The sequence below is a fragment of the Gracilinanus agilis genome, chromosome 2 (assembly GCF_016433145.1).
Source record: "Gracilinanus agilis isolate LMUSP501 chromosome 2, AgileGrace, whole genome shotgun sequence".
Lineage (NCBI taxonomy): Eukaryota > Metazoa > Chordata > Mammalia > Didelphimorphia > Didelphidae > Gracilinanus > Gracilinanus agilis.
The window spans coordinates 407287681-407306415 of record NC_058131.1 but is presented as its reverse complement, the minus strand read 5'-3'; the positions used below and the strand labels follow the sequence as shown (position 1 = coordinate 407306415).

Below are 18735 nucleotides of genomic sequence, written 5' to 3'. Positions count from 1 at the left end.
TCAAATGCTTACTGAGTATTGCGTGACTCTGAGCAGGTCATCTAACATTTCTTAGCCTCAGTTTCCCCACCTGTAAAATGTCCTTTAAAGATCTCTGCCAATTCATTTCCCACTGCCCCATGACCCGTTTTCCTTATTTAAAATGAGAATTTGATATGAACTTGATCCCCCCCACCTTATCAATGTATTGTGATAAAAGCCTTCATCTGAATGGTGAAGAGTGATTCAGGTTTGGATAAGTAAAGAAATGTGGGAGGGCATTCCAAGAGGGGTCTTTTTTCCATCGAGATATCAATTTACTACTATTTAAATAACATACTTTGAAGTTGACCAGTGAGTAACTTCATCTTCTGTATCTTTTCCCTGTTCTAGGCTTGAAGTGTAAGATCCAACATAAAAGAGTGGATGGATTAGGAATGATTCTGAGCAGGGCTTGTCTGCAACACATGTGCTATGCATGCACAAAGCAATGGGAAATGGAATTCTGGGGGAAATTATATAGACATCTAAGGCAAAAAGCAATAAAAATTGAGGGGAAAAATCTTTGGGGAAGAGACTCTCAAATGTCAAGCTTGAATGTCTACTTTGTTACAATTCATGGGCTAGTTGCTTCATTCTTTGTGCTGGCTTAAATGTAGCCAGTTACACTTAAATGTGATATATTCAACCTAACAAAAAATTGTCATACCTTCTGTGTGTAGATGATCACAGTGCTAGGTTTTGGAAAAGATGCAAACTTCAGATTTATTTGCTACCCTTCTGGAGATTATGGCCTCCGAGGGAATCATAACATGTACATATCAAATAATATAAAATGATAATTGGGGCACAAAAATGTGAAGTCTGAAGATGGGAGGCAAGGTATTGCAGATTGACATTTTCCTGAGGGTGGGGATTTGAAATGGTCCTTTAAGCATGGGTAGAATTTCAGCAGGTGGAGAGAGAATTTCTAGAAGGGGAGGAACAGTGAGAGAGACCTAGCTTTTACCCTGACATGCATAATCCAGGTATACAAAGCCCAATTGTCTTCTTACCCCTGGCCCTAGTCCTAGTCTCTTATCCCATCCATATGTAAACCTAGGGGTGGGAGGAAATAGTAGCATCACCCAGGGAGTGCTTTAGCATGAATAAACTAGGAAGTTAAATAGCCACCATTCAAAAATCAATTTTAATGGATGGAAGAGGAGGCATTTTGGCTGAGAGTGCAGTTCAAATCCCACCTCTGCCGCTAAAGAAAATGTGACCTTGGGACAGATATTTAATTTTGCCTAACAGAGCCTAACTTCACTAGGCCTTCATTTAAAATAATGTTTTTCTTTAAAAAAAAACAGCCTAATAAATGAAGGGATTGGACTAGTTGACCTCTAAGGTCCCTTCTGGCTCTAAGTCTATCATCCTTTGACTTTTGATCTAATATGCTGAAAGACATGAATGTTCCTATAACACTGTTGGTGTCTAGTCCTCCCTGTCACCAGCCCCAGACCTATTATTATTATTATTAATTATTTTAAATTTTATTTTTATTTTATTCCAATAACAAGTTTACACCTAAGTTTTCCAAAGTTACATGATTCTTGTCGTCTCCCTCCCCCTCCCCAAGTTGACAAGCAATTCAACTGGACCCCTCTTATTATTAAAGCAGTCAAGAAAAGAGATAAGAGACTGAAAATGAGAGCCTGGGAGTGAGCCCTTACTAATGATAACAATAACAATACCCCACATTTATATAACACTTTAAAGTTAACAAATATTTTTCATTTGATTTCACAGCAACCGTGGCAGGTAGGTGCTCTTATTATCCTCATTTTATAGATGGGAAAACTGAGGCAGGTGTAAGTCAAGTGACTTGTCCAGGGTCAGCCAGCTGGTATGTATCTGAGTCTATGTTTGAACTCAATTCTTCTTAACTCTTAAGTCCAGTGCTCTGTACACCTGCCTTAATAAGAATGAGTGATCCTAGGCAAGTCACTTAACCCCCAGTAGCCTTTACCACCTCTTCTCCCTTGGAACCAATATTAAGTATGGATTCTAAGACAGAAGGTAAGGGTTTAAAAAAAAAAGAAAAGGAAAAAGAAGAAGCAATTTATTGGAAAGTTCACAAAGCTTGGATGTTGGCTTTGTCATTTCCTAACTATATATAAACCTCAATTTCCTGTTCTCAAAAAAAATGAGATGAATATTACCTATATTGCCTACTTTATTGAATGGTTCTATACAAAACCATGAAAATGTGATCTATTATTATTGGAGGCCAGAGCCCAGAATTTCCTTCCCTTAGTGATCCTTCTCACCTTCAAGGGAAAAAATAGCTTTTGGTTAGTGAGTCAGGAGAAACTGGGAGAGGGCATTATTTGAAATTCTTCAGAACAATTTTTCCTCACCAGCTTTTCTTTGACTATTTTTTTCCCTTTAAGCTTGACCATTAAAATCCTTTCAGGCACCAACCTGTGCAGCAGGTTCTCCTGGCCCTCCAGGGGAGATTCCTGACGTAACTTTGATCCCAGGCCTTTCCCCTCCTTTAAATCATAAAAAAGAGCTTTTTGTGTGTGTGTGTGTGTGAAAGAAAGTGGGGAGATCCAGATAAGGGCAGATACTTCTTTTCACAATGATTTGATTCTAATTCTCAGAGTTCCAAAAGTAACATTCTGAGAACATTCTGAAGGCAAAAGTTTTATAACACTATATATGCATTAAGCCCAGCTCAGTTCAAGCTTTTTGAATGCTCAACTATTTAGTTGAGCTATCAACAGTTGAGCTCAACTCTTAGTGCCTCTCTTGAATGGCCTTGTAGTATAGCTATATGTCTCCTTGATTTATCTGTTGGATAAAAAATACTTATCTCGTCTGAGGGGTAAAGGCTAGGCAACTGGGGTTAAGTGACTTGCCTGGGTCACACAGCTAGGAAATAGCTGAGATCATATTTGAACCCAGGTCCTCCCAACTCCAGCCCTGGAGCTCTATCCAAGGTGCTACCTGCTGCCCCTCTCAATTAGATTTTAAACTTCTTGGTATGAATAAAATTTAATCTGATTTGAAAAATTCATCTGAATAAAATTTGTTAAGTACCTGTTGTGTGCACAGCACTGTGCTGGACTGGAGAAGAAGCAAAATTTAGATACAAGTTGTTCCCTGTCCTCAAGCAGCTCATTTTTCCCTCCTTTGTTCCAGTTTCTGACTGTGAGATGGCACCTCTCCTTGCCAGGGCCAACTCTTTCACTTGAGTTCCTGATCTCACTTCTCTGTGGGCTCACTCCTTTGATGCTCTCAGTAGATGTCTTACCTGTAGGCTCTCCCTTTCTACTCTCTACCACTACTATCCTTTAAAAACCAACAAGCAAACCCTCTTACTGGATCCTGAAATCCAATAAATAAATAGCTTTTCTTTCTTTCACATTCAAGCTTCCAGAAAGGGTTTTCTGCAAGTTTCCTAACCTCTACTTCTTCATGACCCCTTTCCTTCTCCACCTACCTTCTGGTACCTGCCACTCAATTAAAACAGCCCATTCCACATTTATCAAAGATCTCTTAATGGCTGTGTCCTTTTCTTAGTCCTCATTCTTCTTAATCTCCATACAGTTTTTGACACTGGTCTACGCCTCCTCCTGAATCCTCTCTCTTGCTTTGGTTTTTGTGATATAATAAAATGATTATTGAACTAAACTGATAATATACATAGTGAATAAACATGGTGGAAAGAATATTAGATTTGAAGTCAGAATGCCTGGATCATTATCTGAGCTCCTACTATTTGGAAAAATCTCATATTTGCTGGTCCTCAATTTCCTTATTTGTTAAATGAGAATAACTTAGAGGAAACCTCTAAGTTCCCTTCTTTTAAATCCCAATGATGCCCAATACGGCATGATAATTACACTAGAGAGCTCCAGAACAAAAATGGATGGCAAAAAAAATGGTCCAAGATGGAAAAAATAAAGGATAAACTTTCCAAAGAAGCTAGCATTTTAGTTATAATTCAACACTATGTCTTGTTTTTCATCATATCTCTCATACCATGGGCAAGGCTTTGTATGTGGCACATATGTTTGTGCAGTAAATGAATTAAAAAAAAAACAACAACAAACTGTTGCTTTGGGATTTTTTAGCACTCCTGGTCCGTTAATGTTGAGTTCCTACTGAAAGTAAGAAGTACAATGAGGAGTCTCTATCATCTGTCAAAAAAAAATTTTGAACTGGCAGTCCTGCTTCCAACACTAATCTAACCTTAAAAATGTCACTTCATTTCTCTGAGGTCTAGTGCTCTCACTAGTTAAGAGGTGAAAAAAGTCTGAGTCTACCATCTTCTCACTGTGTTTGAGACTCAAATGATGGATATTAAAGTTATTTTAAAATCATAGCAATAACTACCACATAACACTTTTAAGACTTGCAAAGAGTATTCTCTTGTTTGGTTTGCACTACCACCCAGAGAGGTGAGTGGTACAAATATTGTCCCCATTTTACAGATAAGGAAATTGAAACTTAAAAAAAAAGAAAAGAAAGAAAGAAATTATTTTGCCCAGAATCATATAGTCAGAACTCAGATTTTTCTAACTCCAAATATTGCTCTACACCCTACACTATGCTGCCAAAATGTGCTCAATAGATTTAAGGGATTATTTCTGATGGACATTATGATGCAGTGGAAACAGCCTGGTCTTTGAATCAAAAGAACATTTCTTACCTAAGCTCTTCCCATATACTTCCTATCTGTGTGACCTTCAACAAGTTGTGCCAACTTCAGTTTCCCCTTCTTTAAAAAGGGGATAATCCTTATGCTATCTGAATTACAGGATTGCTTTAAGAAATGTGATTTGTAATTATTGAACTACACTTAGTGAAATTTGAATTGTTATTTGTATTGGATTGTTGATTAGCAGTTTGGGTGGATGGGGAGCCATTGAGACGGAGTTAGAGGGAAAACCTAAAAAAGCCTAGATTGGGATTTGTGATACAGGCTGCTGAAGAAACTGCAGTGAAGGAAAAATACTGTTGGACTTAGTCAGAAGAGACAGAAGCATGACAGAGCTATATTATTTCACACTTCAGTGGAAAATACTGATTTCTTTTAAGTCCCAGGATTTTCAAAATGTGGGCAAGTTAGATGTCTCTTTGGAGAAATTGCCTGAAGAAGCCACCAGCACTAAGAAGCATGAAGAATGGAATCATGGAGACCAAGCAGAGAGTTCGCTCTTTGTAGCAGCTAGAGCTGCTCATTTCTCAGAGGATCTAGAAGAAGAAATCATTGATCACAAAGTGATTTCAAGGTATTTGGTATTAACAGAGTTTTCTCTCAAATTCAAGATCCTGAAAATGACTTTCTTAATTGCATCCCACTTTCCTGATGGGGCACAGCATGGGACAAAGGAAGGAGCACTGGGCTCTGAGCCAGAAGACCTAGGGTCCTAGGCCCCAAACTGTCACTCACTAGTTATATGACTTTAGCAAGTCATTTAATCCTTCTGAGCCTCAGTTTCCTCATCTATAAAGCCAGGAAAATAACCCCTGCATGGTCTACTTTACCAGGGTTTTACAAAGAAAGTACTTTTCTAAACCTTAGAACCCCATATAAATGTGACTTTAGCTAATGAATATGAAAGTATATTGCAACTTTAAACTATTTAAACATAAGAATTATTAAGTCCTTAAACATAAGGATTTTAAGTATAGAATAAAGACTGTTTAAATATAAAACCACCCTAGTGGAGAGTCAAGATTTACATGGACAGTTAGACCGTAACAATCCAAAAACTTGATTTCAGCTATTATTCTCAATTCCATTAGCCCAACTATCACCAGATCTGTAAAACGAGACAAAGAAGGAGGATTTAAGTTTTGTCTCCTCCTCTTGGCCATGTTCACCCTCTGCTGGAGGTGTCAGTTGACACTGGAAATAATTATGAATGGGAGGAAATAGAAGGATCTGGTTAATTTACAAATTGCTGGTCTCTAAATAATTGAAAGTGGCTTGTAAATAACCTGAACAGGTCTCCTTAATCACTCAGAAAGCATAACGAAGAGCAGTGGAAATTCAGTACTCAAAGAAACCCAAAAGATCTGGGTCCATATTCAGCTCTACATTTTATTCACCTGTGTGACCTGGGGGCAAATCCCTTCCTCAATCTGTTTCAGTTTCTTCATTTGCTAATTATTGGGCTAGATAATCTCTAAAATCTCTTCCAGATTTAATTGCTGTGAAGCCTGATGGCTTAGCAGCATTCACTCTGAATAGTCTTCAAGCCTTCTGTACTTGAAAAAATGAACATTCATGGTGGTTATTACAATTCTCCATCTAAAAGAATACATTCGGCACACATTAATCCCCACCTGTCCCATGAATTTGGTTCTAAGGCTGTCATTATTGAATATATAGAGTTTGAAGACATCTCAAACTTGAACTAGAATCATTGCTTATCACTCCTTCATAAATTGTGAATCTTACCTATTCTAACTGGAGCAGTTCTTAGGAATCTCTTCTCTTTACTGAACTAAAGTTTAACCCTCCATAATTTCCATTTATTGGACTTAGTTTTCCTCTCTGTGCCTAAGCAGAATTCAAAAACTGAAAACACTTAGTAAGTGAACTAATCTATGTTCAGGGCTCTATGCTATGTGCACGGGAAATACAAAGGAAAATGACAGTTCCTACCCTTAAGAAAATCACAACAATCTAGTTGGGGGATGAAGGACAGATAGAAATAATCATAATAAAAAGTAAAATAAGATAAATGTACACAGCAGACAAATCAGGCACAAAACATTTGGAGAAAGAAGAATTATTCCTAGCTAACAGGGATCAGAAAAGATTTCTTCATAGAGGAGATTGTACCAGAAGAAAGAGCTTTTCAACAGGCAGAGATGTGTATGTGTAAATGGTCCATTTCAGCCAGATGTGGACATTGGTATATACATATGCACACATTCAGAGATGAGAGAGGACAGGATGAGATCAAGAAATGGCCACTAATAAAATTTGCCTGAAACATAGAGTATTTGAAAAGGAAAGCTGGGAAATAAGGTTGGAAAAGTAAATTGGAGATAGAAAATAGTAGATCTTAAATGCCAGGGTTTGTATTTTTTCTCATAAGTTATTGGGAGTCAATTAAGTATTTTTAGCAATGAAGAGGTGCAATTAAACGAGGGTGCATTAGGGAAGTTCCTTTGACTTCAGAGTGGAAAAAAATAGATTTAGGAGGAGGCAATCAACTTAAGACTACTATCATATCTACTGTAAATCTTCTTTTCCTTGGATTAAACATCTCCATTCCTCATAAAATATGATTTCAAATCTGCTCACCATCCAGATCAATTACTCTAGGTCATCCTAGTTGACCAGTATCCCTTCTAAAATGTGAGACCCAGAACTGGGTACAATAGACCATTTTGTGCCCTAATTCAGACAGAGTACGGCAGAACTCTGCTCTTCTGTATAATGCCTGCTTTCCATATCACACTATTTATTTGTATTGACCTTGCAATCTTCTCAAACCATTGAATCTTTTTCATATAACTTGTTCACTAGTCACACGTTTCTTATTCCTGGACTTTTATAATTGTCTTTTGGAACTCAAAGACTTCACATCTGCCCTTAAATTTCATCTTTAGCCTGTCATTCCAGGCTGTTGACATTTTTTGAGATCCACATTCTGTCATTTCAGTATTCTATTATCCTTCTATCTTCCAGCTTTGACTTCTATGCTCTGTCTTGACTCAAGTTCAATTTAGGAGACCTTCATCTATGTTAGAAGACATATACTGTGATAACAGAACACAAATGAAAAATAATTCCTGCCTCAAAGTTGCTTTAAGGAGACACAAAATGTACCATGACAACCAATTACAAAATAGTTTGAGAGGAGAGAATTCAACTTCTATAGGTTAGAGAGAATTTCGTAAAAGATAAGACATCCAGAAGGATCCTTTGAAGGAAGGAAAAAGCCTTTGAAAGGCAGGAGCAAAGAGGAAGAGTATTCCAGGATTGGGGGAGATCCTATGAAAACAGGATAGATGAGATGGAATGCTAATAACCTAGTTTGACTGCAGTAAATATGAAAGGAAATAATATGAAATATCTAAAAAGGTAGGGTAGATCCAAATTGGGGAAAATTTTAAATGCCAAATGGAAGAGTTTGCTTTTTATTTTAGAGACTTTAGGGAGTCACTGGAGAGAATTGAATTTGGGAGTGGCATAGTCAAATTTGTGTCTCAGAAGATTGTTTGGAAAGAAGATTAAAAAGGAAAGAGTCAGAATGTTGTGGATATAAAATTAATAAGACTAAGCTGTGATGGGCAAACTATGGCCCGCTGGCCAGATGCAGCCCCCTGAAATGTTCTATCCCGATGTGTGACATTATTCCTAATCTGACAAATACAATGAGTAGGACACAATAACATGAAGCTTCGAAAGAGTTGCCTCAAAAACAGGCTGATAGATGAGCATTTCCTTTCCTTTGGCCCCCTCTTTAAAAAGGTTGCCCATCACTGGACTAAGCAACTAATTTGCTGGACAAAGGTAGAAGAATTAAGCATGACCCTCAGGATCTAAATCTGGGCTACTTAAGACCATCTACAAAAATGGAAAGCTTATATCAGGGGCAAGTTTAGAGAGAAATAGAATGAATTATGTTTTGAACATAATGAATTTGAAATGCCTTCCAGATATCCAAATAGAGGTAGTCCATAAGCAACTGGTAATGTGAGATTGCAGTTCAGTAGAAATTGATACTGGATGGGTCATAAGAAAATATAAATATTGAACAGGGAAGATACTTTAGATGTCATCTAAACCCCTCATTTTACATTTGAGGAAACTGAAGCCCAGAGAGATTGTTACTTATCCATGGTAATATATCTGGAAGTGGCAGAGTTGGGATTCAAACTCAGGCTGACCCCAAATCCAAAACTCTTTCAAATGCCCTTTGCTGCCTCATGTTTAATGATAATTGGGAGCAGATGAAATTTCTACAGGAGAGCATATGGAGAGAGAAGAAAGAGCCCTTGGGGACATCTGTACTTTAGGATATGGGAAATGGTGATGGTTCAACAAAGGAGATTGAAAAGAAGCAACCCTACAGGTAAGATTAGTGGGAAAGACTGGTCATCTAAAAGGAGAAAAAGGAAAAGAACCAGTGCCACTGAAATCAAGGAAGAAAAGAGTATTCAGGAAAAAGAGATAATCACCACCAAAAAGTTAGAGGAGTCAGGTTGGATGAAGATGGAGAGAGGACTAGAGGATTCAGATTTAAAAGATTATTGATAACATTTGAGAGAGCACTTAGTTGGCAAAGTAGAAAGCTAAATTTAAGTAAGTGGGATATGAGGAAGCAGAGGCAAATGAAAACAACTCTTTGTAGGGGTTTGGCTATGGAAGAGAGAAGAGACAGAAGGCACTGGGGGCACACTGTTCAAATGAAGATCTTGGTTTTGTTTAAAGATGGAGAGACTTGGGCATTATTATTTGTAGGCATCAAGAGCCAGTGGGAAGAAAATGAAGATGGATATGAAGGTGAGGAGGGGAGAGGGAGAGCAGGAATGATCAAAGGCAATGTTCCTGGAAAGATAGGAATGGATAGGATCAAAGGTCTCAAGTAAAGAGGAGTGGCCTTGGAGAAAAGAAGGACTTCCTCAGAGACACAACGTGTGTTAAGAGAGATTGTAAAATTCATAATGAGGTAAGAGCTTGCAGTGCATGACCGTAATTTTCTCTGAATATTAAGAGACTCCTTGAATAATGAGTGTGATAGAGAGAAATAAAAAGAAAACCATGTAGTAACGAGAGGCTAGAATAGATTGAATTAATTCTTTAGCTGATTTACTGGACAAGCATATGTCTTAGGCCAGTAGCATTTAACAACAAAGGAGTAGGAGGAAATAGTGAGGAGAATGGTATTATAGAGTGTCATTGATTAGCAAATGTGCTCAAAATCCTATTAATGTATATATTCGAATTCTAAGTATGAAGGCAGCCATTAGAGCAGAGAGACAGAGACAGAGAGACAGAGACTGAAAGCCACATATGAATTTGGTGAGAAAGGAGAGAGAATGACTTAGAGAATAGTTGATGTTAGCAAAAAAAAACAAAAACAAAACCCTGAATTTAGAGACATAGATGCAGTGAACTTTGAGGGGTGGGGGATAGAGGTTTCAAAATAATGGCTCTAGAGTACAGGCATTCATAAGGCATGGACCAGCTTTGTGGAGTACCCCAAGGGAACATTTCCATTGGTCCTTGATTCAGAATTTGGCTCTTGTGGAGAGAACATATTGAGTCTGGAGAGAATTGGTTTAAGCTCCAGAAAATTAGTACCCTCATGGAAAATGCCAATGAGACTGCTCTTCTACAGTATACTGGCACATCCTACTTACAATCTAGACATACCTATAATCTGGAGAGAGGATATGAATGGGACAGTGAGAAGCAAGAAATTTGTTGACTCTTCTTCCTAGAATAGCTTCAAAACCATGACTAGCTCAGGACAACCAGGGCTTTGTCACAGGGCGCTGACATGGATGGAGAGGGAATAGTGGTTGCAATACTTTCTCTCTGTAATAACTCCCTCCCCAAATTGCTTTTCACAGCCCTCTATCAACTTGCATTGGCCCCAACCCCCTTTCCCCATCCCCAAGATAAAACTAGATTGAAGTCTCTATGGGATAGACTACCTTCAGTCCTAGAAGGACCAAACCTTTGAGCTGCTTCCTTCTCCACTCAACAGATTTGCTTCAGATGCAAGACTTCTGAATTTTGGGTCTGCCCAATGTGTCAGAGGTCATGAGAGAAGGAGTAACCATTAATGGAAGGTTGGTCAGGAATTCAGTTTCTTACAAAGAGAGGCAAATTTAAAAAGAGTATAAGTAATTAACTAGTAAAAAATTTAAAAGTGAAATTCAAAGACAACAAATCCATGTATCCCTGTTCTAAAGATTCCTGTCCTCTTTACTATTCTCTTTGGATTTGGTCCATCCATTTCTGGAATTTTCCAAATTATCTGCCAGATCTCAACATTCCATTCACACAGGATCAAGAGAGGCTTTTGACAGATGACAAAATGTAGGTATATTTGTGGCATTTTAAGAATGCAACATGCATATGGCAAGGAGACAGTAGACCAAAAGAAACTAAAGACGGTAGGGAGGAATTAATCAGAGCCCAAAGCTTTTAGAGCACACAAAAGGAATAAGATCAAGGGCTCTAGGAAAGAGGAATTGGCCTTGGGAATGAGAAGGACTCTTCATCAGAGAGTGGAACAAAAGACAACAAATAAAGACATTACCATGGCATAATTGTTAATAATGAACCAAGGTCTCTAGTTGTACACTCTTTCTGTTTATTTTTTAGTTGGAACATTTGTCCATTTGCATTCTGACAGGATCTTTCCTATTCACTAACAATTCCCCAAATCCTTCATGCAAATACAAAACTGGTAACTGGGGTGAGGGAAAGAGAGGAGAGTAGGAGAAGGGATGGGCAAAATGATTCCTAGTGAAGGAGCTGGGCAGTCAGATAGCAAGAGGTCTGACTTCTTTTTACCCCCTAGTCTTTGTAACCCTTGCCAAGTTGTAAGGGATAAGAGTTGGGGGTGGTGAGGTGGTAGAAGGTGCATTATTTCTCCTTGACAGGATTACTTTCTGGTCTTTCAGAAAGAATCTTTTTCAGAAAGAATCTCCCCTCCTGGTTCTACAGTCCCGAGTCTCCCTTCCCGGGGGAGACCTGTCAGGCAAACATCCTTCCTCTTTTAACCACCCAAAATGGGTAGACATACTAAGCAGAATATTTGCCATATTCAATGGAACACTAACCATGGCTCTGAAGAAAGCAGATGAAAATACATGTCATAGCTCTTATTCTAGGTTTATGTCATAGCTTCTGGAGAACTAATTCACTGAATGTAAAGCTATATAATGCAACAGTAAAATATAAATCAAATCCTATTAGAGTAAATATCATTATTATGACTATTTTTGAATATTTCAAAAGGCAATTTCCACTTGGGTAGAAATTATACTTTGTTTGTCTGATTGTTCCAAATTATATACAGTAATATAGTATACATATATTTGGGGGAAAAACAAGAAACTGAACTTAGAAATCTTTCTGAAGACCCAAGTTGGAGACTCAGCTCTGCCACTTTCAAGATCTGACCTTGGACAAGTAACTTCACCAATTTTAGCCTCAGTTTCTTAATTGGTATAATACTCCCTGAATCATCATGAGGGACATTTAAGAATTTAATCTCAGCCCAGTGACAGAACAGCCCAAAAACAAAATAGCAAGTTGAATTCCTAGAATCACTGTGCCCAGAACAATTAAGTTGATCAAATGTACAACTCTTCCCTAATTGGATCCCATCTGGGAGGGTGATGTCCATTTCTGAAAGAAATGTTTTAGGAAGAACATTGACAAATAGGAGTAGGTCCAGAAGAGGGTGACCAAGACGGTGACGGACCTAGAGGCAAGGATGTTTAAGAATTTGCTGAAGAAACCAGAGATGTTTAGATTGCGGAAGACTCAGAACCTACCTAACAGCTGCCTTCAAGTACTTGATTATCACGTAGAAGAGATAGTTAATGGATTCTGTTTGACCTTAGAGAGGAACATTTACAATGAGGCAAATTTGGTTCACTGTAAGAAGAAACTTCCTAATATTTAGGGTCATCCCTAAAGGAGAATGAACTGCCTGAAAACAAACAAACAAACAATAAATTCCTCATCACTGGAAGTCCTGAAGCAGAGCCACCACTTGTGGTTGTGGTAGAGGTGATTCTCCATCCAGGCATAGATGGAATTGAATTACCTCTGAACTCCCTTCAACCTCTGGGATTCTGACTCTAGGAAATAAGATTTGGAATACTTAAATGAATCCATGATCTTATTGAAGTACTTTGTATCTTCTCATTCCAAATAATTCTTACATATGTCCTTTACTAAATCTTTTGACAGAAGATTTCCCCAATATTTTGGAGGCCTATTTCTGGTGCTTAAAGTATTTCAGATATGAATACAACAATAGGGCTGCTCTCCTGTTAGCATCAGCATCATTCTCACTAAATGACTGGCCTACCTCCTTTTCTGGTCATTTCCTCGATGTTTTTTGTTTGTTTTTTTAAATTTCACTTCTCATATGGAAGTCATTTCTGGTGAGTGACATGCTATACAACTCATATCTATCTACCATGCATCTTTTCATTGCCTTTTGGGCTGCTTGCTAATGTATCTCTGAGATTATGGGTTTCATCTCAGACAATTGTTGTGAAAAAGATAGGCTTTTATTTGAGGGATTATTTAAAAGTACTTCATCATTTTATAAGTGCAACTCATCTTCATTTTTTCCCCTGAGTTCTTGACTAAGTTTATATGTTTGTTAGGTAGACAGAGTGGATTGACCATTCAATCGCATGTCATAATTTGGGCAAGATGTATTCTTTATCCACTTGCTTTTTCATGTGTGGATGATGAGGCTGATTTCTTTTGAGTGATTATAGATTTTACTGAGTGCCTACAGTGTTTATAAAATTTGACATAATCAACAGTGGCCTTCATAAATAGAAGCAGGTATAGAACAATTCTCCATTACCAAGAAATTTCCTAATGCTCTTCATATCTCAGAGGTCGTGTCTCCCTATTTGACACTTTTCTTAATGCTGACTTTTTTTTAAGTCATAAAAACCAGATCTTTTAATCGGGAAAGGGATAGACACAAATCTTCGGCTAGAGCCCAGCACCAAAAAACTTTTACAGGATCTATACCCTGGAACTCTGGGGACAGTATCTCTGGGAGTATCACCATGCAAGATGATAACTCCATTAATGTTGACTTTCTATGGATGAATGGACAAGGTAATTTCTGTGGTAGTCTCTATCCTGGAGTCCTATAATACATGGGAGACTTCTTTGAAGAATATCTTTAAATGTGCATTCTACTCTACCAAGTCAAATGCATATTTTCTTTTTTTTCTTTTGCTAATAATGTATAATAGAGAATGGAATTTTATATTCTGAGCACATCTCAGTCATTGTATGTCTATAAAGATGTAGTCTGTTCTAGAAATAATCTGTCCTCACATTTTCATCCAACAGTCCCTCAACTGAGGCATAGAACATTCAAAAGGTAATAGAGACATGAAAGTAAGCTTATGGGCTGACATTACTTTTTTAAAGTATTTCTCATTGTATGTTCATTTTCATTAGGATGCCATCCCTTAAAATAATTTGGCTGCCCTGTATACAAGAACTATAACTTTTATTTTCAAATATTCTCATGTTCTTTTTCTGGCAAATTAATACCTACAAAGTTCAATTGGGTTGCCAGCTGTTTTTATTTCATTATATCAAGTGATATATGTCTCCATAGTTCCCCTCTGTTTGCTTCCATTTTAGATTGCAATTCCCCCAATCAAATGCTAAAGTGAGTTCTTCCTCTAAAAAATGGTTAAAATAAAGTTGTCAAACATATTTGGGCTGAAGCATCAAAAATAAATTATAAATATCAGGAGGTTTTTTCCATATTTTACATTGTAGGGACCATGAAAAAAAATGAGAGAACAAAGGGATATGATATAAACTTGAAGTTGAGAAATCCAGTTTTCAGTCCAGGATTCTCTCTGACCTTGAACAAAGCATTTCTTTTCTCTAGCTTTTAGTTGGCCTAGATCATAGAACTAAGAGTGGGAAGGGACTTTAGACATCATCTAGTCAAACCTCCTTTTTTTTTGCCTTATTTGAGGCAACCATAGCCTAGAGAGATGAGGTGACTTGCCTAAAGTCACACGGGTCATAAGTAGCATAACCACAAGTCCACTGATTCTCAATCTAGTGTGCTCCAAGGACCTTGACCATCTCTATTTTAGACTTCTGAGGTATTTTCCCTCTCAAAAAGTCTGTAATTTTAAATATCTATGATATGGTTTCTTTCTTGGTTTTCTCCTTGTTTTCCTCCAACCTCATTCCTTTTAGGGTTAAGGCCCAATTCATGCAATTTGTAAACACAATGCCAATATGATAATAATAGAGAAAAATTCTCAGAGAATGTCTATGTCCAGGTCTGGAATTCTGAATCTTTATGTGCCTAAAGCAGTAACACAAAGACTCCATATAGGAGGAACCTGTAGCTCTGAGCAATAGATGGATGGCCCAATAACATATATTTTTTTAAACCCTTACCTTCTGCCTTAGAACCAATATTGATCTAAAGCAGAAGCAGTAAGGGCTAGACAATTGGGGTTAAGCAACTTGCCCAGGGTCACACAGCTAAGGAGTGTCTGAGGCCAAATCTGAACCCCAAACCTCCCATCTCCAGGCTTGGCTCTCTATGCACTGAGCCACCTTAGCTGCCCCAGCCCAATAATATTTTTAAGTAATTTATTTATTTTCCAGGACAAGCCACAGTGACACCAGTCTTTACATCCGAAGACAGAGTAATAAGCCCTCGGAAATGGTTAGTATGTTCATTTCTTCCTTGTGACAACACTTGGTTAACTCATCAAGTACCCTCCAAACCCTCAGCCCAAGCCTTGAAAAGCATTCACTATAGTCAAATACAGAAAGGAGAAGACAACCAAATTGACACCTTGTGGTTAAGAAAAAATCAGGAGGATTCCCAATTTGGGCAAAAAGGGAAATGTAAATAGAGTTATGAATTAGAAAGATTGTTTCATTAGGAAAACACATGAAAGGCCCTTTAATTTAAATCCTAATAGGGGGCAAGGTAACCCTGATAAAGTTAATTTTACCTTTATAAATGATTGAATCATCCTTTAGTTCTTTCGATAAACATTTATTTAGCACCTCTGTAGGCAATTCTATAAAATGCTGCACTAGATACTAGGTATATACCAAAATGCAAAATGGCAATTTTTCTTTTCTTTATATTAATTAACTTGCTTGTTATATTAAAATATACCCAGCTAACTCTTTACCTCCCTCCCCTACTAGAGAAGGTACCATTTGACAAAAATCTTATGTATATATAAAACTATGTCATATTTATTTCTATTTATCAATTCTTTCTCTGGAGGTAGTCATATGCAAGTCATTCTTCAAACAATTATTGTATGTAACATTCTCTTGCTTCTGCTCATTTCCTCCTTGGTAAAGAAAGACAAATAATACCTAGCAAAGATAGCTTTTCTTGATGTGCAAACCATGTGGCCAGTACTTCATTCACTGGAGCTTCTTCCAAGGTAGAGAGGAAAGAGCTCTGAACTTGGAGTCTTTTAGGGAATTGCCTAATAAAGCATTGAGAGTGATGATGACTTCCCTGGAATCACACAGCTGTGTCATATATGTTAGAAGGGAATCTTGAACCCAAGTTTTCCACCTTTGAAACTACTTTTCTACCTACCACACCATATGGGCACACTACCTAAAGCTGCCAGCCACACAGGATTATAATGGAGTAGAAAAAAATGACATATTTATACCCTTACATTTTAGATACAAATATATTACATGCAGATCCATATATACACACAATTATTTAATTAACTAAGTTAAAGGAGCTTCATAAAGCACTAAGTATATGTTATTATTGTTGCCATATTATTATTAAAAATGGCACATATGTACTGGTTGGTATTTATACTTTTCCCACTTTTTAATGCAGTAAAGAATTTAGAATATGTTTCTTTGAAGTTGTATCTTAAAACTATGTATGAGTATGTGATGTACATACATATGTTATATATACATATGTCTATGTCAATAGTTTTATAGCTTTGTGTGTATGTATGTAAATATACATATATTTAAAGAAGGCTAAAATTCCATTTATATTTTAAATTCCATTAACACTTCTCTTTTCAATATTTCATTCTTACTAATTAATTTTTTGGTTTGCACATTTAATGGTAGGATCATTATAGTCATGCCCGTTTGAGACCTACAGAAATGGAAGAAAGAAGAAATCGGTTATTTAGGTAGGTGATTTTTTTTAATTGAAAAATAATGTCCCATGATCGTGTCTAAACTAAAATATCTTGATTACATCTCAGTTGTCACAGGATGGTAAGTGTGGTGCCTTGGAAAAGGATTCCTGCATTTGAATTTCAACTGTTTTCCTCTTAACTGTGACTTCAAACAAAAGTCAGTCCAAGACTCTGAGCTTCCATTTTCATAGCTGTAAAGAGGGAATGATTATTCTTCCACTGCTTCTCTTTTTATAATTGAGAGAAAAATTTTGTAAAATGTAAAACACTATAGAAATGTCAATGATTATAATAGAATGTTATTAATAACAGTAATGTCCCTATAATCTTCCTATTGATTGTGTTAAGAAAATACAGCTAATGGAATTTTTATAAATTCATTACAAATGGGAAGAAAAGATTTGCAAATAAATTGGGAGTGAAAGAAATGATGATTGTTTCATTGCCAAGTCTGGTGCAGAAAATAAATCAACTTCACTTTCACCACTGAGGGGTGAGTTGGGCAGGGCACGAGGGTAGAAGTCTGTGTGTACATTTAGAATAGTGTCATAAACTCAGTTCTGGAAGCAGACTCAATATGGAAGACAGCTGAGAAATGGCCAAAGTAATTCTGTGATCCTCTTCATGTCCTGATAATGCTTTGCGTCACCCTTGCAGGTACCATACTAAGAAAATTCCTGAGCTGATTTTTCAGGTCTATGGAATCAAAACAAGTGAAGAGGGAATGCAAAAGTACAAGGAAATCTTTGAAATAATTTTACTGTGGAAAATTTAGTTGCCTTAAGGCTAATTTTGCTAGAATGGTGCTTAGCTAGATTGTCGTAAAATTTTGATGGATTACTGGTCCTGAAAAATCACTCGATGCCTTGCTTAGAATGTAGGAAAAAGGTCACTTCAAAGCCTGGCATGGTAAGGATTTGATCCTTTCTCTAATCTCAATGTTGATCAATTACATAATTTTTAGCCATTTATTTGAACCTACCTGGGACATCAGAACTTGTCTCTGGGTCAACACCGTCCTTGCCTTTTACTGCCTGATGGATGCCTAGAGATGTCTCTTCTGGTCCATCATCTCTCAGATTCTTTCAACTCTGCAATTCTCTGACTCAGAGCTTCTTTGGCTTTGAGCTTCAGTGCAAACTTTAGTTTCCCACTGAGGCCATCAGACCAGGTTACTGTCCTGTGTTTCCCCACCCCCCCCACCCCTTCCTTGGCCCTGACTCCAGATTCAAAGCCCCACTGCTCTCTCTCTCCTTTTCCAATATCAGCTTGTAATGGTCTCTATCTTTGTTTTCCCTGGCCTAGGAAGGCAAACAACTTCGGAGAGGCCATGCTGCATGGACATCATGGTGCATCAGACTCCCTTGTACAGTTTGCACAACAACAGGACCTGGTGTACTTCATCCTCTTCCTCTGGTTGCTGGTTTACTGCCTTTTGCTCTTCCCGCAGCTTGATATAAAAAAACTTTGATTTGTGTGTTTCAATAATAAAGGACAGAGACCTAATTGTATTTTTTTTTTCATTTAAAGTATTGGGGGAGGTGATTGGTGAGAATGCTCAAGGTGTGGACAGATCAGTGATTTGGGATGAAACATAAACTTAGCTCTGACCAGTTCAAGGACAAAGGGTATCTTTATTCCTTGGTACTAATGCCACAGCATGTTTCCTGCCTTCACAGAGTGCATGTAAGGAGGATAAGTAGATTAATTTTACTAGATATAATTCCGAATCTAAGAGCCTCACTTTATAATTTATTTATGTATTCAGACCTTCCAAGATGTTTGATGCCATCATCGTATGCCTCTGAGTCTTAG

The 18735-nt window shown here is 37.4% G+C and overlaps 1 protein-coding gene across 2 annotated transcripts in view; it reads left to right on the top strand.

Annotated features, from left to right (window-relative positions):
* CLMN (calmin) overlaps positions 1-18426 on the top strand; it is a 185561-nt gene extending 167135 nt beyond the window's left edge. Inside the window, exons 10-14 of one of the 2 annotated variants that reach the window (XM_044664581.1) lie at positions 1771-1782; positions 5071-5264; positions 15371-15431; positions 16847-16911; positions 18226-18426. In XM_044664581.1, coding sequence (XP_044520516.1) covers positions 1771-1782; positions 5071-5264; positions 15371-15431; positions 16847-16911; positions 18226-18391 — 498 coding nt within the window. In that variant the 3' untranslated portion in view covers positions 18392-18426. Of the gene's footprint in view, positions 1-1770; positions 1783-5070; positions 5265-15370; positions 15432-16846; positions 16912-18225 lie in introns of those variants that run through there. The other variant, XM_044664582.1, reaches the window with a different exon arrangement.
* Positions 18427-18735: the final 309 nt, after the last annotated feature.